This window comes from Mytilus galloprovincialis, chromosome 2, assembly GCF_965363235.1.
Source record: "Mytilus galloprovincialis chromosome 2, xbMytGall1.hap1.1, whole genome shotgun sequence".
Taxonomy (NCBI): domain Eukaryota; kingdom Metazoa; phylum Mollusca; class Bivalvia; order Mytilida; family Mytilidae; genus Mytilus; species Mytilus galloprovincialis.
Window position 1 is genome coordinate 77,734,070 of NC_134839.1, and position 25,192 is coordinate 77,759,261.

The window sequence follows — 25,192 nt, forward strand, 5'->3', positions numbered from 1 at the left end:
TTTACTGTAAATTTAGAATTTATTACGAGCATTTATTATTGCTTTCTTCTAAAATGTGATTTTAATTTTTGCGGTACATGTATTGAGAAAAATAATGTTTAATTCATATACAAAATTTCAAATTGATGGGTTAAATTTTTGTGATTATGACCCTGTTGCATTTATTGCAATAATTAAAACATCGCAATAATTTCTGAATTAACAGTAATCCTATAACTTTGCATGGCAATTTCTTAATCGGAGTTAATAATTTTTTTTATGATTTTGTATACAATTGATTTTCAATTCATTCCATCACTTATCAGACAGATATTTAAACTTCATAATAGTTCTATGTTTGACAACATGAAACATCTTTTATTTGATTCTTTATACAATTTTTATTGAAATAATTTAAGGACAACAGACATATGCCAGTCTAATATTTGAGACATTATGGCATATGTATAAAAGATGAAAAAGTCACAGATTTATACAATTTTAATGATGAAGAAAGATGTATACTTGCTATATTTTGACTAAATGCAAATAAATTAAAACAGAAGTTGAAAGATGCCAAAATTTAAGTTGTGGAAGGTGGAATTAAACAGTCCCTCTGGGTGCAGGATTTTCTTGGTGGCCTTCTGCTTTATTCTGCTCTTTGATCAGGTTGTTGTCACATTTCCACTTTCCATTCTCAATTTTATTGTAAAATAGATTTTGAAATATTAAAACATGATAAATATATAGAAGAGGTGACAGGTTGGTTTGATCCAACTTTGATTAAAACTAAAAGCTCTATTTAAAGTCTATTCATATACTACACAGTACAATATAATTTCAGCAGAAACTTGCATAGATGCAACATAACCACAAATTATATAAGACATATCTAGCACCATAAAGATAAACATATACACATTTTAAAAACATGAATAAGTCCAATAAAACATGTCCTTGACAGCTGTCACAAGTCCTTTGGTGCATTTCGAAGTGATATAATTAAGCTCATATATTAATATGTATTGAGTTTAAGCACTAAAACAGCATATTCATGCATGTACTAAGCAAATAAAACACCAAACAATAAATGCATGCAATACGCTAAAACAGTAAAATTAATAGTCATGCATTAAGCCAATGAAATATATATATATGTTAGCAGCAATAAGTGAAATTAGGCATTAAGCTTAAATCCTAGGCAATAAGCTGACGCCTAGGCATTAAGTTATTGCCTTAAATTTTCAGGCATTAAGCTTATTTCCTGAAATCTGATGATGATTATTCATCCTATTGCTGAACATAATTTTAGGCAATAAGTAAACTCTGGAATTCATGCATTTTTGGTGATTTATTCTTGATTTAAAGTTGTTTCTTTATTATATTTCTAATAATGCATGTATAAATATACATCCATTTGACAGATCTTCAAAAGTAAGTTTATTTAGTAATTTTAAAAGTTAAAACAGAATTAACTCATACTTTTTTCATGTTTTTGAGGTATTACAAAAAACAAAATAGGGGGAGATTCTATAGAATAATTATAATATTTATTTGAAAATTTTTACATTTCACTAGTCAAGCTGGTTTGAACTGGTCAAAAGTAGACAAAATTAAGATACGATCTTTTGCTCACACCATATTCCCTTTTTTTTTTAATGGATAAGTAAATTTTCTTTGATAACAGTTCCACAACTTGTGATAACAAAATGATTTGAACACAATATCTATCAAATTTTCATATTTTTAAATTATTAATTGATGCGTTTTAATTTAAACAACACATTTTATAAGTGATTTTATTTCCGGTCTCTTGTGGACAGATGTCTCATTGGCAATCGTACCACATCTTCTTTTTTATATTTAGGATGAAACTGGGCCCTGCATGTAGTTTTGCATCAGTGAAATTATATTTTTTTCTTTTGCTCATATTCAAACGTATGTTAATATTGCAGTGATAAAATAAAATGTTTGAAGTACTCAGTATTTATATGAAAGATGCACAATTATATATTTAATTTTAACTATTTACGATAAGTTTGTTCAATTCTAATATAAAAAAAAAATAAATTTGACTACTTTTTTGTTTCAAAGAGTTTAAATGTACAAATATAAATATATCAAAATTATTTATTATTTTTGAATTATAGTTGTTGGTTAAATTGGATACAATATTTCAATTTTCTTTTGCTATTTTCTTTTACGTCAATAGTTAGGACATCCTAGCTAAAATAATCCTCAGATAGCTTCGATGTGCATGCTGAGACATATCGTAAGTCGGTCCAAATTTTATCCTAATTTATGTCCTAAGAATATCTTGTAGGACCGATCTAAGGATAGTTTCGATAAGCAGGCCCCAGTTCTCATAAAGTTATAATGTAACAAATAAGTTTAAATGTCTTTTATTTACTCGCATTTATATTTTAGGCATTAAGCTTAATGCCTGCACACATTTTTCAGGATTTAAGCTTAAATCCTAGGATTTAAGACTAATGCCTAACATTATTTAGGCAATAGACTTGCTGCCTAGGCGTTAGCTTATTGCCTAGGATTTAAGCTTAATGCCTAATTTCACTTATTGCCGCTAACATATATAATAAAAAAGATGAAAACAACATTTTATAGATGTTGAAAGCTCTTTGCTGGATTTACCTGCAACAGACACTAAATTGAATATTTAAAGCAAAGGAAAACAATAAAACAGATAAATATTTATTCATGCATCTTGTAAATAGATTTGCCATAGACTATCAACTGTTTAAAGTATCAAAAACTATTTAATGCTACAAACCAGTTTCCATAAAATAGACTATTCACTGGTTAATAGTTTTCAAAAACTATTTAAGGGAAGTAAATATTTTCCTGTATTTTTTGTATAAAATAACCTATTTGAACAAAAGCAAGTATATTCTTCCTCGTTCTCTACTCTGAACAGTGGCAGATCCAAAACATTTCAGGGAGGGGGCACTGACTGCCTAAGAAGAGGACCGCTCCAGTCATGGTAAGCGTGTCTATTTTATATCATAGAATATATAAGTTTGTCACAAATTTGATGTTTGATCCGAAATGTTATATTTACAAATTATCCAATAATTAAGCAAACTGTGTTCATGTAAAGGTATCGTCGAAATAAAATATGTACAAATGCTCTTAGTCTTGCTTTAACAGCCAAATGTATCTATACAACCATTTACTTTAAAATATATACTACCTGGAGTGTGTCATTAGTCTGGGACACCCCACAAGACTTGTCCTATATGGCACAACTTGTACAAACCAATCAAGAACTCTAAGGGTCACACCGTTATAATTGAAATAATGTTCCCTTGTATTCTTTATTGTTCTCACAATTTCCTGCTGAACACCCTCTACATTGAACCTGATCTACATTTTACCCACCAAATATATTCATTACTATGTTTTTTATCAAAGTATCACCAGATACATATTAATAAAACGTAAAAAAAAAGTTGTTATTCAACTTTTACTATTGCATCACAGAACGATCTAGGTATTTAAAACAGTAAACAAGGAAAATCCAATGTATAGACTACATAATTTAATAAACATTACAGAAACAAAATATTTCTCTTAGATAACAAAACTTAGCTGAAACCCCGGGGGAGGGGGTTACTGACTATCCTTTCGGGTATAACTGTGCCGACAGCTCTTGCCAAATCATACCCTGTTCTAACCAGAAAACATTGAAAAACATACCCTGTTCTAAACAGAAATATCGAAAAACATACCCTGTTCTAGACACGCTCAGAAAATGTATACCCTGTTCTAGACCCTATAAAATAGATGCTGTTCTAGACCCAGTTCTAAACTGTATCTTAAACAGTTAAATAAGCAATCCTGTTCTAGACAAATACTTTGTTTTAAAAAAAGACCCTGTTCTCACCAGCAGGGCATGAAAAAGCGACCCTGTTCTAACCAGCAGACATGAAAAAGGGACCCTGTTCTAACCAGCAGGGCATGAAAAAGCGACCCTGTTTTGCGGCACACACATACCACTAAAAATATAGGAAGTAACCCCCGGGGGCTGAAACGTATACTAGTAGAATTACTAAAATACGTCAGACGTTTTGCAGACCATGGAATGCGTTATAGCTAAAAGGAGCTTTTAAAATATGTTATTGTTTTGTGACATTCCGGCTTTATATTAAGCTTTTGATCATTTGATATGATATGCATACATGTATTTGCGCGTAGCACCCCCCTTTATTCACAAGGACAATTTACATTTACGTTTTTAATGCATTATTGAAATCAAGACACTTGAACTTATATAAGATTATCGTTTTTTTAAAGTTAACGTTTGCACCAGGTACAGGGTAATAGATAAACGTCCATTGAAGAAAACTATTTGGTAGTTGCCAGATTATTGAAATCATTATTTGTCCTTAAATTACCAACCTAGCCCTTAAACAGCATTGTTTTATTCTTCAAAAGTGAATATTTTTTGGTTAATGTTATTCAATATTATATAAGGAAGTATAATCGGCTATTAATATAGATAATTTCCGTACAATAAACAGATAGTGAAGTACACAATCGTATACATGTATGTGTATGTATAGTCATTGGGGTTTACAACCACGTGAGTACAATCTTAATAATTTTCTTCTTTCTTTTAGTTTGATTTTTTCCGATATTGAACATAACAATCATCACCATTTAGCCAGAATAGCAAATATCATTCATTAATACCACAAACGATCATAGTAATTAAGTTAAAATGAAACGAAAGCTAATTCACATCTCCTGTGTTGTATAAATTAATTCGATGTTGCTTATCAGTAATTTTCATGGTATAATATGTGACCTTTAGCCAAATACCGACCCCCTTCCCCACCCGAAGCCCGATATATCAGTAGTTTAGTATTTTACTTATATTTTTAAAGAAAGAATCTGAAATAACAAAAGTGTTGAAACTAACGTCCCAGTTGCTAATATTTTTTATGCATACATGGCATGTTTTATTTTGGTGTCATCGCGGACCAATGTTCGTCTTTTAAACAAATATGTCCACTAAAAATAATGATGTTATTGTCTGAGATCATGTATATTTTTTCACAAGAAAAACAAAGGGAGCAACATTTTTATGTCGAATGCATTTTGTTTGTAATACCGGGTTATAATCAAGGGCTGTCATCTGTGCATTAGGCAGAAACTGAACACGCATGGTTCTTCGTGACTCAAAAAAAAAAAAAAAAAAAAAAAAAAAAAAAAAAAAAAAAAAAAAAAACCCACCCAACTAGTTTCGAGCATAATGTAAACATTTGGTCAACAACCAAATATACTAACCAAATTTTTTTTAAGGTGGGTCTTTACATTTTTTTAATAGTTGCAGTGTACTTTTTTCAAAGTATATCTCGATCCGTTTCACAACTTTCTACAAAACAAGCTATTCAAAGATTCTTAAAGATATCATCATAATTATGATGTAAGTGTTACCATGAACATTTTTTATCGCATCATTTTTTCTCTCAACAGTTTTTGGAGTCAGAAACGGAGTTTGTAATGTGAGATAAAATACCTTGATAGAGTAGACTTATGATGTCAACAGATGACAAAGACACAGGCGAACAATGGACTCCGAGCTATGGACAATGTAATGATGACCAGGTAGTGAACAGCGAGTATGTTTCTGGTGACAGTCTTCCCAAGGAACACCTTCTAAACAGTCTTCCCGGGGAACACCTGCTACACAGTCATTCCAAGGAACACCTTCTACACAGTCTTCCCGGGGAACACCTGCTACACAATCATTCCAAAGAACACCTTCTATATACAAGAACGATGTCGGATTCAAACTCAGATAAAGAACACATGGTAAAATTTTATTGTATACACGTCGTTAAAAGAAATACTGGTATATCATTTTGTATTTTTTTTTACGTGTTTTTGTATACAGTGTCAGACGGGATCCAGAACTTTTGATAAAAAGGTGAGGGGGCGCTACAGTCATGCTTCAGTGATTCCCTATATAATCAACCAAATTTTTCCCACAAAGGAGGGGGCGGCCCCCAGGCCCCCTGGATCTGCCTATGGTATATATAAAACAACAAGGTACAATCAACTATTACCATGATTACAGGATGTAATAAAAATTAGGCAATTCACAGGGAATGCACTTTTGAAATGGTTGCAAAGAGAAATAATAATACAATGTAATACAAGCTCCAGATAAAACAGGGGGCACTTATGGTGAAAGATAATTCTATTGCACATGAAACAGAAAGTGTAGCTGACAAAGCCAGTAAAGTGTCGAATTTGAACTGAAATTTGAATCATATTCAAGTTCCTAACTGAACCATTCACATCTACATATAGCTATAGAATAAACCTCTATCTGGATTCTGAACCGATATTTAATTGCTCATCGCAAGAGGTTTTACATAAACATCCAGACTAATTTCTCAATTGTTGTAACTACAATCAGGGACTTTCTATACTAAAGTTAGTATAGAAAGTCCATGCTTCAATATCAGTATTTATGAATAGGTCGTTTTCTGTCAATTATGATCGCATGCGCAAATGATTGGATCACACGTGATTAGATAAGTTAGGAACTGACAAAACATAAAGCACGAAGAAAAATCTTACATTGTCTGCAAGTACCGAAGCTCGAATTAACTTGTACAGATATTGCTATAAAATTTCGATTATTATTTCCAAAGTTATTCACATTGGCTTAAATTAATCAACAAAACACAACCAAAGGCGTCATTCAGTTTATCAAAGACTCAGTTTGTTTATAAATTACTAGAACACACCCGCGAAATCGCGGGCATTCAGAGCGTAGTTTAAAGTATGTAAAGTGTTGTTGGAAGAATTTTGTGAAATATTGAATGACTGGAGAATTTCAGCAAAATTACTTAGGTTATTGGGGAAAGGGAAATGTTTTTTTTAATCCCTCCTCCTTTATTTCCAAAATTCCCAATGTGTGGTTTTCTAATAATTTCAATATGAATATACATTTAGTATGTTATGAACATTTAAGTAAGGAGCCTGTACTTCAGTGGTTGTCGTTTGTTTATGCGTTACATATTTGTTTTTCGTTCATTTTTTGTACATAAATAAGGCCGCTAGTTTTCTCGTTTGAATTGTTTTACATTTTCATTTCGGTGCCTTTTAAAGCTGAGTATGCGGTATGGTCTTTGCTCGTTGTTGAAGGCCGTACGATGACCTATAGTTGTTAATTTCTGTGTCATTTTGGTCTCTTGTGGAGAGTTGTCAACATGGCAATCATACCACATCTTCTTTTTTTTTGTAATCAATGAATTTTGTAAAAGATGTAATGACTGGAGAATTTCAGAAAATGTATCAAAAGTGCACATGAATAATCTTAGCGCTTATCTGTATATTATGAACATTCACTATATAAGGGAGCTACCATTTGATTTTTATAGGGGGGGGGGGGGTAGGATGAAAAATTTTGTCCTGCATTTTTTTTTAGTTGTAATCTCTGTCCTGCCTTTTTATTTTTCACTCTATTCGGTCCTGGCTTTTTTTTATAAGTTTATCCTGACTTTTTTTACTTACCTAAATTGTCATCCTGTCTTTTTTTTTTGCAAAGTGTCTCATCCTGCCTTTTATTTTTACTCAAAACTCCTGTACTGCCTATTTTTTTCAAATTTCATCCTATCCCCCCATAAAAATCAAATGGTAGCTCCCTAAATAAAGTGTATTTTATACTTTCAATTCTAAGTTTTCTAATCGATCCATGGTGGTCATTGATATAGTATACAGACCCTCTCTATTTAATAAACTCTGTGACCACCGTGGATAGTAAACTTGAAAATGATAGCAGATAGAATTCTGAAAATACACTTTATTCGTAGTATATGTATGTTCAAAGTATACAGAAAAACGCAAACCGGAAGTATAATCTGACTTAAAATTTTGTCCAATGACGGGACAATATCCGGATGCCCTTTTTCTCGATTTTCTCCCAAAATAACTCAATCTGAATAATCATATGAATGGATGACAAATGCGACTATGCACTGTACCTATAGGACACAGAGGCGTGTTGATTAGTTTATTGTGGAAAGAAGAGAAGCGACACCCAAAATGAGGTCTTCTCGTTTAATAGTATAGATTTGAATAAAGTTACAAACAGAGGAAACTCTGTTGATCGTGTTGACTACTGGTCAGCTGAAAATAATTTGTTAAAATCTGTCACAATTTTAAAGGAGTTTTAAAATTTCCTCATAATCATAATGATTTCGAAAATTATATTGCGAATCTAGCAAACTGTGATAGCATTTCAAAAAGACCAACAGTTAATTCAAGAGTCACATGTGTATACAACTAATTGAGTAAATCTGAAAGGAACGAATACTCCATCAAATCTTCATTACTGCCTTTTAAATGATCAAAAATAGAAGTGAGGAGCAACATTCAAACTCATGAAAAGTCATTAATTGATTGATGATACGTTGTATATTGTAGCAGACATATATTACAGTCTTGCAAATTACAAAGTAAATCATGGCATAAGTCGTTCTGTGTTTTTGTTTAATCCTGCCTTTGCAAGATTGAATTAACATGAACCTTGCAAGAGCTCCATGATTCAGAAGGAATTTCTAGGCCCAATAAGAAAAACAATAGTACGGACATCTCGGAGAAGATCTATGATTGCTGACGGATATCCAATTTTCGACAATGATGTAATGAAAGTTTGTCAAATTTAAACAGTAAAGGCAGTACTAATGGTAGTGTTTTTTTCTGACCCATTCCTATATAAGTGTAAAATGTCATTTCGACTAATGTTGTTTGCACGATAGCCGCAATTATCAATGTTAAAAAAGCCTTGGTGTAGGCAATGCTTTAAAAACAGTGTTATGGATGGTGACTCTGGAGAGAAAGATATTGGTGCTCCCCTAACCTGACTCCATTTTTTACTTTATGTAGTCAAAGTAATGTAAAAAAATATGAGAGACAGGGATTACGCAGATCAACGCATTTTACTCCAGTGGCGGATCCAGGGGGGGGGGGGGGTTCCGGGGGTGCGCACCCCCCCTTTATTTTTGCCGATCAATGCATTTGTATCGGGACATATGTTTTGCACCCCCCCTGCACCCCCCTTTGCCCTGGGTTAGCACCCCCCCTTTCGAAAATTCCTGCATCCGCCCCTGTACTCCTATGTATCCCTATTCAATTGTAGATAAACGGATTGAGTCCTCGGATTGCCCTTGAAAATTTATTAAGTTATAGATTCTCAGAAATAAACTAAGAAATTTAACAAAATGTTTGTACGATTTTACTACTTATAGAATGTAGAACAGTCTGGTAAGGATATGGAGAATAATAAACAGTGCGTTTGTGAGCTTTATGATGAGATTCAAAAACTTATCACTCATACTGACATAGAAGAGAAGCTAAAGGAAGAATTATCAATAGAGTTTGGGGATTTGTCTGTAGAAATTGGGAGACTTAAGGAAGAGTTAATGGGAAGTGACTGTCCTATAGTTGTAACAGGTATTTATAGATTAAATGCTCTTACAAACTTACTATTATCTATATGATTTGTTTTGAATCCGGCAGCAAATACAATCCATATAACATACAATTCATTACGAAATGATATTGTATTGATAGTTGGTAAATGTCCTGCACGGACAGTTTTGAGTAAACCTTTAAATATTTTTTTAAAAACACTTTAACATCAGTAGTGATGATAAGTGTTCATCGTACAGATTGGATTATTTCAAAATTTGAACACCAGACTCAAGTTGTTTCCTTTTTCCTTTTTCGATATTCAAATTTTGCGTCTTAATTGCGTCTGGTAATTTGAACTGACTTTCCAAAGACAATTGTGCTAGCATGCTCTTTGATAAGACAATATTCCTTTTTTCCAAATAACGGAATACAATGTATATTCTACATGTCTTATCTTGGAAAATACAGTATTTAGCCATCCATATCAGCATGCTTATATTCTATTGTTAATGGTTCAGATGAGAATACCTCACCTTCAGTACACCTAAAGAGTCTCAAATGCATAAGTTTTTAAAAGAGCAGATCCGAAACTCTTCAAATCAAAACTCAATCAGGCTAGTAAGACGTTTATTTCATAAAAAATCTTTCATAACATATTTCATTTTAAGATTTTATATAACTAACAGGATTAATTGCAACATGTATCGGGTTTCAACTTTTAGGGGAGACATCAGCAGGTAAAAGCAGTTTTATCAACCTACTGATTGGATGTGAACTTCTTCCTTATTCTGTATTAACATGTACATCAACCATATGTCGCGTTAGGAACAGAAAGGAAAAGGCTCTGCATTTAGTCGATGAACATTATACAGTGACCAAACTTGCCCTTCCTCCCAATATAGACGCAGAAACCATGAACGAGAAACTAGAGGAATATGTCAATCCTGGCGTTGACCAGGATACCTATAAATACGTGGATATAGACTGGCCCATACCAATACTTCAGGTGAGATGAAAAGCTAGACATCGAAAAAGCAGCATATCATATCTTTGGTGATACAAACAGTTTTATTAGAAAATAAAGACACATATTGCATTAAGTAAGAATATACAAAGTAGACAATAAGAGAAATAAGACGATGGCAACAACATGGCCGAAAGACGAAATTAAAACTTGAAGATCAAGCCCCCTGCTCATGATTCCAACGACCATAAAACTAAAGCAGTTTCAATTAAACTTTCGTGCAAACTTTACGTGAGAGGGGTAGAGAAAACACGAAATGGACTTATAATATGGTTATATTATATAAGATGCAAATATATCATTTACATTTACATATTAGTTTTTTTTTGTTTCTTAATTGTTAACCTTAATTCCTTTTTGTGAGCGAAGTTATTCCTCTTGGTTTCTCCTCACGTTGTAAATAGTTCTTAAATTGTTCACATTGAATGTGTTTGACGTGACGTACTGCATGTATAACTTATAATTATTCAGTCAGGTATTTGCAATTGTAAGTAGCGAAAACAATCTATCATTGTAATTGTATTTTTCTTCAGGATGATGCTGTAATTGTTGACACTCCAGGAATTGGAACAAGTTCAAAACTTACATCATGTCTTCTTGATTATCTTCCAAAAGCAATTTCTTTAATCTATGTTATCAAGAGTTTCAATGCTGGTGGTGTTCAGAATGATCGAGTGAGTTTCTTACAAAACACACATACACTAACTAACACGTAGTCGGTGTATACCTTATAATGAAAAAATAAGCAACGATTGCAATAACATTTACTACATATGTTATATATATTTCTTTATTCTGGAGTAAGTACAAAATCTATAACATAATGTATACTACAACTGTTCGATTCGCGCAGTCAAAACAATGCGTATAAACTTTAGCTTGACCATGTAAAGCCTTGTTTGTGACGTACTATAGTTTTATTTATGACGCCGTGAAAGAATGCAGGTTTCTGAACATTTTGCATCTCCAGTTTCCAACTTATATAAGTTGATTTTCACTGTAAATGTTTCATTATAACAGTTTAAAATGTTGAAGTATTTTTTACGTGATCGAAATAGGATACAAATGCTCAGTAAAGCATTTATTTTGGTTCTATAGAATATGAGCATCCAAGCATCTATTTAAGTATCGTTTATTACTTGCAATAATCTCATCGATTTAAATAAAACTAAACACCTAGAATTCGGCAACTTACATAAAACAAATCTTCCACACGGACTGTTCCTTTCTAGACATTGATAATCGAATTCCTCACGGGAAATCGAAAACAAAGTTTTTGTACAGAAGAGATCTTTTTTCCCCGTTCCTTTTGTAATTGTCCTTTTTTAAGGAACATATATTCCTTTTGTCCATTCTGTATGTTTGTTTGTTTTCCAAATCGTGTGCTATGCCCGTGTCTGAAGTTAGAATTACGATTTTTAGTCTATGTATGACTGGTAATTTACAAAGTCAGGGAAGTTTAGAAGTAGTTTTACAAACAGGATATCCAATCGAACTTTTTATTGTAGTGTTGTTTATATAGCCTTTCGATTAAGCGCAGATCTATTCTAACTAAAAAAGGTCTTACGAAATTACCTATTCTAAAATGATATCAACTTAATATCTAGTAAGATCTTTAAATATTGTTTTTACCGGTACTTACATTGATATACTTTGTTTGTGATAAAGTAAAACATAACTAGGTATAGATTGTAATACAATAATGAAAAGTATGGTTCTTCATCCTGTAGATATTATGTGTATTCTTAATTTTTTAAAGACTATTTATGACGTTCTGATACAAAATTCGTCGGTTGTGAACTGATTGATACCTCAGTCTTTTAAAACTTATCAATGTGTTTGTAGTATGGTAAATTCTTGTATTCTTGTCTTTCGTTTTAACTGATGTGCTTTGTCTATATGCCTTTTTGTGTTTCTTGGTTACATATTTGATTGTTTTTATTGTGATTTATTCAGATTAAGATTATAAAACAATTTTAACTGCTGTACCCAAATTTTTGACATTTTTATTTTATTATGGCTGTTTTTTTGTTCACACATCATTCTGAATATGATGGAATTTTATGAAACTAGTCATACAAGTGAGAGGTTTAGCTAGCTATAAAACTAGGTTTAATCCACCATTTTCTACATAAGGTAATGCCTGCACCAAGTCAGAAATATGAAGTTGTTATACGTTCGTTTGATGTGTTTGAGCTTTTGATTTTGCCATTTGAATTGGGACTTTCCGTTTTTAATTTTCCTCGGCGTTCGGTATTTTTGAGATTTTACTTTTAAGTTATGGACTTTGATGTATCTTGAAGTAACTGAGAGTTCGCATGATCCTTACTATGCGTCTTTTGTCTTTATGTTTTTTTTTTGTACTTATCTGATGAGTAAATTAATGCGGCAGTTATATAGTACATATGTGTAGCTAGTATTCGCGCACAATTAGTACCTATGTACATACAGACGTTTAATCCCGCTGCAAATGTTTGCACCTGTCCTAAGTCAGGAATCTGATGTTCAGTAGTTGTCGTTTGTTTATGTAATTTATACGTGTTTCTCGTTTCTCGTTTTTTTATTTTATATAGATTAGACCGTTGGTTTTCCCGTTTGAATGGTTTTACACTAGTAATTTTGGGGCCCTTTATAGCTTGTTGTTCGGTGTGAGCCAAGACTCCGTGTTGAAGGCCGTACATTGACCTACAATGGTTTACTTTTTTTTAAATTGTTATTTGGATGGAGAGTTGTCTCATTGGCACTCACACCACATCTTCCTATATCTATTGTCTGCTGAAATATCAATCCACCAAACTTAAAAAAAATGTTGTCGATCAAAAAGTCCACCATTATGATATCATCTTTGGTGTAATTGTTGTGAGTATAAGTGTTTTTTCATGACTTAAAACAACGTTTCCAATTTTTCGTAGCTTTGTTTAATGAGACGTAGTCGTTGAAATTAGCATCCGCATAGACGTGTAGAACTGCGAAAAATGAAAGGTTTCGACAAACTGCAAACGTAAAAATTCCAATTGTTGGAGTAAATCGTTAGAACTTTTAAATTTTGACATCTGATTGACACAGATGGTTGAATATACCTCATCACGATTTTTCTAAAGGATCTCTTTTATTGTAGAAATCGAAACCTTTACAAACTGTTTTGTTCTTAGTTGTAGTGTAACCCCACTGTCTAAAATTAGATTGAGCGACCACATACATGTTTAACCTCGACACAAATGTGCCTGTCACAAGTCGTCAGGAGACTGCGTGGTTGTCGTTGTTTGTTGTCTCTCATATTTTTTTGTGTTAGTTTTCATAAATAGGGCTGTTCGTTTCTTCGTTTTAATTGTTTCAACATTGTGTCATTTCGTAGTCTTTTATAGTATTTCATATGGTATGGGCGTTGAAGGCTGTATTATGAAATACAGTTGTTTAATTCACTGCATTTGAACTCTTGGTGGAAACTTGTCTCATTGACAATTATACCATACCTAGTTATCTTACATTTGAATATTTCCACTTCATCACATTTGAACTTCATAAGTGTGTTCTACGTTTAACATGAATTGATTGATTTTGTGCTATATTTGTATCAGTTTTATTTTAAAGATTTAATGCTATTGTCTAATGATCGAAAAATGTGTTTGTTTATATACTACCCCTATATATATATATATATATATCACAGTTACAATTCATTTTGATTAATATATAGCTACTGAAGATTTTCGAGGCACAGAGCGAAGGACCATGTTTATATAAACTAGATCCAAACAGAGCAATATTTGTATGCAATATGTGGGATCTAATCTCCAAAAGGGAAGAAAACAAGGTGTCAACATATATTGTAAAAGAACTTAAGAAAAGCTGGCCAAACTTCCAAGAGGACCAAATGTTTAAACTTAGTGCTAAAACGGTAAATAAAAATTGTTCTTACAACATGAATATATATATAGAAACAAGGAGAAAAGCTAAAATCGTGAAAATCGTTCTTGACCTGTAATTTGAAAATGATTGTCATGATAAAACAATACACCAAATATCAAATCAATATCTTTAAGCATGAAGAAAAAAAGTCTGGAATTTGATAGATTTATATAAATATTTCTAATCATATTTACATAAATTATAAAACTAATTCATTATTAAAAATAAGTCCAACAATGTTTGATCTGCATTAGTTCCCATACGATTCGAAAAAAAAGTTCTGCGAGATTACCACCGGCACCGTGTCTAGCATCCAAACCCAATCAGCTAATTATGTTATATAAAACATAGTGTTCGTAATTCGATATACTGCTTTCCTCCTTCTGCTTCATCCAGTAATGTACAAGTTGGTGGCTTTTTAATGTTCTTTGGTCGGGTTGCTGTCTCTTTAACGCATTCCCAATTTCCATTTTAAATTTTATAATTTACATGAAGAATGGTGGCATGTATATCAGCTGTTTTTGTCAACCAATAGAAGGAGACTTATACTTGAAATGCAGTCAGTTCAATGATTTTTGTTATATGTTACGTCTTAAAAGGTGAACTTTTTTAACAACTTGCATCCCAAATGGAATAGAATTGGGTCAAATAGAGCGACTACCACGGCATACAAGGTTATAAGAGATACCTTATCTGAAATTTCGATAACGATGTTAAATCTACAAAATTGCGATATATTTCTGTTCTGTCCTCAGTGGGACCTGATCACATCTTTATGGTATATCATCGTAACTCCACTTGTACTGTATCAAGCGCCATTGACTTCGCTGTCAGCAAACCATCTACTTTGGGAAGTGTTTTAAGTTTACGTGTTATTTGTAATAAAAACTAGTGTGCAAGTTGTTATATATGTTTTACAGGAGTCGGAAACAGTTTTTGCAAATGGACCAGAGACTGGATCTGACAGTTTCAAGGGTATTCTTCAACGGATCAAAGAAATGATTCCTGTTGGATTGCAAGCTAAAATTTCAAGCCATTTAAGGTATACATATTGACAATTTTCATAGGTGTCTCTCTCTTTCCCTGTTGTAATATGTTCGCTGTTCCTTAAAACATATCGTCACATTGGTAATCTTGAATATGCAATCAATTAAGTCGCCTGTTCTCTTAATGAAAGATTGCACTTCTTGTCGAAGGTATGGTCATTGTTACATACTGCCGACATTTCATTTTATTATGATATGTGTATTTCAGTGAGGAGAGTGTTTAGATTGATCATTTTAAGTTTAGAAGTCGAGATCCAGTTTCACATGTTTAACAAAATACATATTTTACAGGTGGCAGCACGATTTCATAGAACAAATGTTGAGAAGAATTGTAGGGAGAATAAAACTTTCTATGAAAACCGAAGAAGAAAAAACAAAAATTCAGCGAGACGTTGATGAAAGGTTAAAGAAACTAAAACATGACATTAAAGAGGTAAGGATACTTTTATTTTCTTTTGCAAAATTTCTTTCAAACATACTTTTAAACAAACAAATACATTCTTACATAATTACAAGAACGTTTAAATTAAGTGAAACTATTTAGCTTTGCTTTTATGTTTTTATTAAGAAACAAGCAATGTTAAATTACATGAATACATTTACATTTACAAAGAGAACACTATAGGAAAAATAAATAATCCTAAAACTAAAAGACACTGATAAATTAACTACTAACATTCCATTCTTTAACTTGATTCAAATTCACTTAAAGGTACAGTGCACAGTAACAGATGCAGCTGAGTATAAATGTAAACATATATCAGAAAAGCTACATGACCATCTAAAATCAAAAGAGACAGCGAGCAAAATATTTATGTGGTCACTAAACGAATTACCAGAATATTCACAATTTGATGAGATAGGGTATAAGGCTAGACAGATGATAATTGAGAGAATCAGTGATGAAACTCGTGAATGGTGTCAACGTGACGAAATCAGTAATTTTACAAAGGATTTGTACGACATGTTTTACACAGAATGTAGGATTATTGAAGAGGAACGTCAGAAAATAAATGAGGTTTTGTTCGGTGACGAATTATCATTAGGTAAAGGACTTCAGACGCAGCATGAGCCAAACAAGGATGAAACTCATGCTCCGTTGTTTACGAAACAAGAAAAAGTAGTTTTGGCAGTGTCTTCTCCTCTTTGGCTTCCGTTAATAGTCGGTGCTGGAATAATAGCATTGCCATTTGGAGCGGCTGCAGGGTTAAAGGCAGTAATACAAGAAAAGATAAAAATAAGGGAGTACAAGGCAAACAAATTAAAGTATATGATGGAATGGAGCAATGAAGTTCTGAACGAATACAACAAAGATGCTATTTATAAAATCATTTCCGAAACCTATTTGAAAGATTTTCACAAAAGTGTTGAGCGTGTTTGTGAGACTGCAATCCCACTGCAGATCGAAGCTGATGAAAAATATATTAGCAACATCAAAAATGACATCCGTTCATCGAATCTTATTAGAAAACAATACAAACCTCTTGAATACTTGTGTAAAGCCATTCTAGGTAAGATTATGTTTATGGACATAGAACTTTGTGGAAACCAAATTGCTGATGGAAATATCAAAAACCTAAAAGACATGACAGAAATTGGACATGGACAATTTTCTGATGTTCATCAAGTTGAAATAAAAATAGATGACAAATGGGAAAAAGCAGCCATGAAAACTATTAGAAAACCATTTGAGATATCTCAGTCTTATGTTCAACTGATAGAAGTTGAAAATTTGAGGTGAATATAATCTATACAAATAACATGATCATTAAGATTATTATTTATACTAAATGAAACGAAATGAGATGGCAACAAATCTATAAAAGATGAAAACGTCTTGAGACAAATTTATGAATTGAAGAGGAAGTTTTAAATAACATCAAAATTATTACCATTAAGTTTTATAATTATAACAATAATATAATAACAATAATAATGATAATGATTATAATAGTACTATTAAGAATAACCATTATCATAATAATAATAATTACAAACTGTGCATAATGTGGTTCAATTATGACCATATTTAATGTTTACTCATAGTAATAATATTGGTGAATGAAATAAAGGCTACGATTCACGCGTTCTCAATTAGAATCTCTAAGGGTTTGATTTGTGGAGCAATTGCAATAACATTACATTCTATTGTTAAAAAAGTACCAAAGTACCAATGAATATCCTTGCAATAAAATAGCTACAGTTATGCTATAAACTATAATGAATATTTGACTTGCACTAAACTCTGTTGGATTTTTCACAGGAAGCTTACCCATCCAAATATAGTAAAATTGTATGGTGTAGGCATTAAGCATAACACGCAGAACAAACGATTTCTTCAAATTTTCATGGAGTATTGTGAAGACACTTTAGAAGATGTCGTTATGAAGAAAAGACAGCCACCTCCTTGCTCTAGATTTAAAAATATATCTGAATGCCCAGCATCGTGGGAATTCTTGGTAACAATGATGTGTGATGTTTGTCGAGGTTTAGAACATATTCATAGTCGGGAAATGGTGCACAGAGATCTTAAGCTGGCCAATATACTGGTAATCTTTTTTCTTTATATCCTACATCCTCACTACACTTTGACAACGATTAGAGTTCAATGCTACAGGATGTTTTAGAATTTGTATGGTAATGACATAACATTTGTTTTTGTTTCGAATGATTTTTCAAAAACGAAAAATCTGTATTTAAAACTGCTTAAATCATACAGTATAAAATACATTTGACACATATTAAACATATTAAACATATGAAATATTTATTAACACATTATAAACCATTATATAAAGTGACATTTTGATGTTTGTCAATACTGTTAACCCATTACCAAGTTGCCTCAGTAAACAATGACTAAAAATAATGACATTGCACTTTTTACAGCGGATTCATAATCAGTTCGAAGGAATATAGTTAACAGGGATATCATAAAAAAGTGCAATGGTTCTGATATCAAACCTTTCATTTATTATTGTTATCTCATTTTTCTCAAAATACAGAAACTAAAGTTGGAACTGATGATCTATTCAAAACATTTGCAAAAGAAGATTTAACAATTTTCTCAATTTATCAGCGAGAGACAAACATATATATTTACATATATATATATATATATATATATAACAACTCTACTACAGATCCATCCATTCGATCACCAGTGAAGGTGATATACGGCCGAAAACACATTTTATGATCGTAACTTCTCGAGATATCAGCACAACAATGTTTTTTCTTCAAAATAATTATTTCTATGACTAACACATAATCCTTTACAATAGGCATTAAGCTAATCTGCTCTGCACTGTTTTACAACTCTAGATTCTACTGACAGGAAAAGGTAGGCCACTGAAAGCTGAATTTTTATACGACCGCAAAAATTGAAAAGTTTTTGGTTATATATTGGTATCACGTTGGCGTCGTTGTCTGCGTCGTCGTCGTCCGAATACTTTTAGTTTTCGCACTCTAACTTTAGTAAAAGTGAATAGAAATCTATGAAATTTAACACAATGTTTATGACCACAAAAGAAAGGTTGGGATTGATTTTGGGAGTTTTGGTCCCAACATTTGAGGAATTAGGGCCAAAAAGGGCCCAAATAAGCATTTTCTTGGTTTTCGCACTATAACTTTAGTTTAAGTAAATAGAAATATATGAAATTTTGACACAAGGTTTATGACCACAAAAGGAAGGTTGGGATTGATTTTGGGAGTTTTGGTTCCAACAGTTTAGGAATAAGGGGCCACAAAAGGGCCCAAATAAGCATTATTCTTGATTTTCGCACCATAACTTTAGTATAAGTAAATAGAAATCTATGAAATTTAAACACAAGGTTTATGACCATAAAAGGAAGGTTGGGTTTGATTTTGGGAGTTTTGGTCCCAACAGTTTAGGAATAAGGGGCCCAAAGGGTCCAAAATTGAACTTTGTTTGATTTCATCAAAAATTGAATAATTGGGGTTCTTTGATATGCCGAATCTAACTGTGTATGTAGATTCTTCAGTTTTGGTCCCGTTTTCAAATTGGTCTACATTAAGGTCCAAAGGGTCCAAAATTAAACTTAGTTTGATTTTAACAAAAATTGAGTCCTTGGGGTTCTTTGATATGCCGAATCTAAAAATGTACTTAGATTTTTGATTATTGGCCCAGTTTTCAAGTTGGTCCAAATCGGGGTCAAAAATTAAACTTTGTTCGATTTCATCAAAAATTGAATAATTGGGGTTCTTTGATATGCCAAATCTAACTGTGTATGTAGATTCTTAATTTTTAGTCCCATTTTCAAATTGGTCTACATTAAAGTCCAAAGGGTCCAAAATTAAACTAAGTTTGATTTTAACAAAAAATGAATTCTTGGACTTTTTTGATATGCTGAATCTAAACATGTACTTAGATTTTTGATTATGGGCCCAGTTTTCAAGTTGGTTCAAATCAGGATCCAAAATTATTATATTAAGTATTGTGCCATAGCAAGAAATTTTCAATTGCACAGTATTCAGCAATAGCAAGAAATCTTCAATTGCACAGTATTGTGCAATAGCAAGAAATTTTCAATTGCACAGTATTGCGCAATAGCAAGAAATCTTTAATTGCACAGTATTGTGCAATAGCAAATATTTTCAATTGCACAGTATTGCACAATAGCAAGAAATATCTAATTGCACAATATTGTGCAATAGCAAGAAATTTTCAATTGATTGGAGTTATCTTTCTTTGTCCAGAAGAGTAGTTGAATCAACTTAAATCATTGTTTTATACAATATACAATGTATATTCACTTTTACTACCAACTCATAAATTAAAACAATCTTTACCATTCAGTGATAACAAGCACCTTTTGTTACATTTTAATATTTTATGATGTATTTAAATGAGTAGTTATTGTTGCAAACTCCATTAGAAATTTGAATTGAGATCAGTTTTGGAAAAAGGGAAAGGGGATGTGAAAAAAATGGGGGGGGGGGGGGTAAATTTTTCTCATTTCAGATTTCATAAATAAAAAGAAAGTTTCTTCAAACATTTTTTTTGAGAGGATTAATATTCAACAGCATAGTGAATTGCTCAAAGGCAAACAAAATATTTTAAGTTCATTAGACCACATTCATTCTGTGTCCGAAACCTATGCTGTGTCAACTATTTAATCACAATCCAAATTTAGAGCTGAATCCAGCTTGAATGTTGTGTCCATACTTGCCCCAACCGTTCAGGGTTCAATAAAGGCAACATTAGTATACCGCTGTTCAAACTCATAAATCCATGGACAAAAAACAAAATCGGGGTAACAAACTAAAACTGAGGGAAACGCATTAAATATAAGAGGAGAACAACGACACAACACTACAATGTAACACACACAGAAACGGACCAAGCATCAGACAAAATCCCACGAGAATAACAAATATAACATCAAAACCAAATACATGAATTTGGGATAGACAAGTATCGTGACACGTCTTATCGCAATGTGAATTAACACACAAAAATAAGAGAAAACAAACGACACAACGTTAAAATGTAACACACACAGAAACGAACTATAATATAACAATGACCATATTCCTGACTTGGTACAGGACATTTTTAAAGAAAAAAATGGCGGGTTGAACCTGGTTTTGTGGCATGCCAAACCTCCCCTTTTATAGCCATGTGAAATATAACATTAAAATGACAACTCAACACCACAGGACTACAATATAAATAAATTGGAGAATACAATTGACAAAGAAACACACGAACAACAGCCAACAAAAGGCAACAAGTTGAAAATTTTAATACGCCAGAAGTGCATTTTATCCACACAAGATCTACTAGTGATGCCCAGATACAAAAGTTTGAAAGCCGAAACAAGCACAAAGTCGAACAGCATCGAGGACCAAAAGATCAAAAAAGTTGTGGCAAAAACGGCAAGGGTTTTCTGTTCTCTGCGGTCGTATAAAGCTGCGCCCTGCGGAGCATCTGGTTCAGTTTAGTCTAGGTGGTCTAGTGGTCAATTGCATAGGACACAGTATAGGTGTTATTATCTCGATATCTCAATAGAATGAGTTCGAATCCCGGCGAGAGAAGAATAAGAATTCCTTAAATTTGCATATTTAACATTGTTGTGCTGATATTTAGAGTAGTTATGTATATAAAATGAATTTTCAGCCGTTAATAACCTTCATGGTGATCCAATGGATGGATCTGTCGTAGGGTTGTCACTTGTTTTCTGATGAGGGTAAATCCATATATTCTGATGCATAAATATTATCAAGTTTTGTAAACGGTATTCACCTAACAAGATAATCATGATATGAAACGCAAGCTCTTGGATATCGAATCATACCTCACCTTTATAGTGTTTAAGATTATAACACAATGTGACTGCTGTACTCAATTTTTTGAATTTTTTACCTATTATGTCCGTTTATTTTGTTCACACATTGTTGTCAATGTAATGGAGCTTTATGCAACTGTCATACACGTGAGAGGTTTATATATTTATATAATCAGGATTAATCCACCATTATCTTTAAATGAAATGTCTGCACCAAATCAGGAATATGACAGTTGTTATCCATTCGTTTTTTTTTTTTTTAGCTATCGATTTTGCCCTTTGATAAGGGTCTTTCCTTGTTGAAATATAAGGAGTGCGGTATTTTTTGATTTTGCCTTTTGCATGCGAAAGATGTTTAGTAGAACCGTAAATTTCACAACGGGAAGATAAACATGTTTCCTTCATTCGAGAAGTCGTGTACTCAATCGACCTTAAATGTCAATTTATGATTTAAGATATGAAAGAAACTTACCAGTACCTGTGGTATCCTTTATTTCATGACTGATGTGATAGATGCTTCTAATGATTTAAACAAACCCGAGTAGCAATCTAGTGAGAGATCGAAGTTTAATGATAAAGAATAATGCGAGGTCCTTGTATCGAAGTTTAATGATAAAGAATAATGTGAGGTCCTTGTAACATATGTGAATAAATGACCAATTTGGCCTAGAAATAAAGACACTAGTAGCATACCGCTGTTCAATGGTCATAAATCGTTAACACTGACAGAAATCAATATCACAAACCAAATCGTAAGGAAACATATCAACTATAAGAAGAAAACAAAGGAACAACAAAAAAAAAACCCGCCGAACTGCTACATAAACAAACGCCAGCATACATAGAAGCGGACTATTTGATAACAGTTATATTCCTGACATGGTACAGGAAATTTTAAAGAACAATGTAGGGTTGAACCATATTTTCTTGAGAGGAGCACAGTTTGTCACCATGTCGAGCGATTACTGAAAACCCAAGTCCTCTAAATATAATTTAATAAACGAACTATTGCGGGGACATAATTCATGTATAGAACTCACAGATTTTTTTTTATTAACATATTGATAATGTGGTAAAAAGACACCAACATATGTTTTCAGATTAAAAACGGTAAAGCCAAGATAGCTGATGTTGGAATGGCAACCGACGAAACTAGCATCCAGGGAACATTTACAGGTACACCAACCACGATGGCACCGGAAATTTTCAAAGGAAAAGTTTATGGAACTTCGGTGGATATTTATAGCGTTGGTATTATATTATGGGAAATGTGGTATGGACGTCCTGGTTATACTTTTCCATCCAGCGACAATACTGAGGAGTACAAATTTATAGCTCAGAATATGACAGAGTTAAGTAGGTTTATTATCAATGGAACAAGACCCGATTTTGATAATAAATTCCAACCTTTTCATAATTTACAGTTTTTGATGAAGAAATGTTGGAGTGGGAATCCTACGGACCGTCCAACAGCTGAATATGTGTTCAACAAGCTGAGAGATATGCATTCATAATAGCAATGATTTAAAAGGACAATAAACATTTCTTGGAAGAGTTAAGTAATTGTGCAAACGTTTGTAATAAACTGAGTAATACCCACATCACAATGCATTCATTTTTTTCTTTTATTTTCATTATCAATTATCAGCAGCAAATGTTATTTAAAGGGAAAATAATGTAGTTGTATTTTAAATCTAATATCAAATTCTCGCATTTCTTTATGCCCTTAGAATTGAGATGAATTATTCAGTCTATAATGAACAATCATTGTCCATTGTGCATGATAGAAATCTATGATTCATTTGGAATCACAAACAAAAAAGAACTTCATTTGCAGCTTGTTGAATACTTCTATTTGTCTTATGATACCACCCGCATACCATGGTTTGGGAGTATATTAAAATCTCAATGTCGGCCTGTCTGTTCGTCTTGCTACGTTTCCGGTCCATAACTTTTGTACCATACGACTAAGGTTAATGTGGTACGGGTTCGTCATATACCAGAATTAAACAACATTGATCTTTGAACCGTATGATAGTTTAACCTGATCATGTTGAAAAAAGTTGTTATGCCGACACACAATTGGCTGCGGGTGTGTCATATATCAATGTCAGGTCACTCGGACTTTGACCTTTAGTTTTTGAATTCTGAGTAAACGAAACTTTGTTCCTGTGTCAGTTTAATTTCATTCATATTGATCTATCATTAACCATGTGTTTATCTAACACAAAGGTAATGATTATATAAAATGAACAGCTGTAAACATCATTGCCTCAAATTTAATATGGAGTTACATCCCTCACATCACAGCAGCAACTTAAAATACACTGCAAGTACGTGGTATTAGCTCTGAGTAGATTAAGTACAAGTTGGATTTTGATTTCGTCTAAATAGTCCATAACAAAAAACACCCTCGCTTATTTTACATAAAATTTTCAAGTTTATATGAGCCTAACTCTATTACATCTTTATGTATAATTTCAAAAGTCGCTTCATGATGACACAGGTAAAATTGTAACCTAAAAGAAAGGCGGAAGATTACAAAGGGATTTCAAAGTCAAAATTTGAAATAGACTGACAACATCATGGCTTAAAAAGAAACAGACAAACACCAGTACACACAACACAACATGGAAAGACTGAGCAGCACGAACCCCAACAAAAAGAAGGGTTGCTCTCAAGTGGTCCGGAAAGGAAGGCAGATTCTACTCCACATGTGACACTTACCGTGTTGGTCATGTTAGTACAATCCTAGGAATAAGTCTAATTCCGTAGGTCACATTTGGGAAAAGGAGATGAGATTGTAATTACAATAAATGCAACATATCCCATGTAATCTGTGTAACAGATAATCCATAACAGTCAACCAACTCGTGATATTTATGACAGCAAACTAGTTCGATTATAGAACATCAAAGATATTTTGATACTTGCTGTATTTTCAAATTGCTTAAAAATGAACCTAGTGTGAAAGGGTTGAGATTCTAGACAAAACTTTTCTCGATGGACTGCAATTTAAACTACACCTGAGAGAACCAATATTGTATTTATATCTGTAAAAAAGTGTCAAAAGACACCAATGGAACATTTAAACTAAGAAACACTGAAAAAAAAACTGACAACGAATTTGCAAAAAAAAAAACGTAGATAGTTAAAAGATTTTGTTACCATCTTTTTTCTTTTTTTTTTAGTTCAAAATAGATATGAATTTTGAACATCAGTATGGAAATGTTGCCTTTTATTTGTGTAGTTTTTCCTGCGCTAATTCAAGTAGATTTCATTGACTGATATACTAGTATCAAGTCACATAACGGCAAATAAGTTTGTAGAAGACTTTCCCTGAACGAGCTATATATTTTAAGCATATGACTAAATATATCTTACCAAGTTGCCCGATTTAAAAAACGAAAAACCAATGGAGATGGCATGATAACAGCAATTAGTTTCATTTTAGTCCTTAAAAAATTATG

The 25,192-nt window shown here is 32.5% G+C and overlaps 1 protein-coding gene across 2 annotated transcripts; it reads left to right on the forward strand.

The window, feature by feature from the left end:
* The first annotated feature begins 2,900 nt into the window (after positions 1 to 2,900).
* Positions 2,901 to 23,329, forward strand: LOC143064457 (uncharacterized). Of its 2 annotated transcripts, none has more exons than XM_076237290.1 (11): positions 2,901 to 2,980; positions 5,479 to 5,817; positions 9,267 to 9,471; positions 10,155 to 10,438; positions 10,990 to 11,130; positions 14,154 to 14,354; positions 15,286 to 15,407; positions 15,703 to 15,844; positions 16,124 to 17,148; positions 17,675 to 17,960; positions 22,823 to 23,329. In XM_076237290.1, exons 2-11 carry the CDS (start codon positions 5,539 to 5,541, stop codon positions 23,234 to 23,236), a joined length of 3,099 nt encoding a protein of 1,032 aa, XP_076093405.1. In that variant the 5' UTR covers positions 2,901 to 2,980; positions 5,479 to 5,538; the 3' UTR covers positions 23,237 to 23,329. The 2 variants fall into 2 exon arrangements, with proteins under 2 accessions (XP_076093405.1, XP_076093404.1); XM_076237289.1 differs by lacking the exon at positions 2,901 to 2,980 and adding an exon at positions 4,469 to 4,582.
* The last annotated feature ends 1,863 nt before the right edge of the window (positions 23,330 to 25,192 follow it).

Bases quoted from the DNA above. Each gene is read 5' to 3' on its own strand.
- LOC143064457 (XM_076237290.1), top strand. From the start codon at position 5,539: ATGATGTCAACAGATGACAAAGACACAGGCGAACAATGGACTCCGAGC. The intron at 9,472-10,154 runs GTATTTATAGAT...TTCAACTTTTAG, and splicing joins CTGTCCTATAGTTGTAACAG to GGGAGACATCAGCAGGTAAA. The intron at 10,439-10,989 runs GTGAGATGAAAA...ATTTTTCTTCAG, and splicing joins GGCCCATACCAATACTTCAG to GATGATGCTGTAATTGTTGA.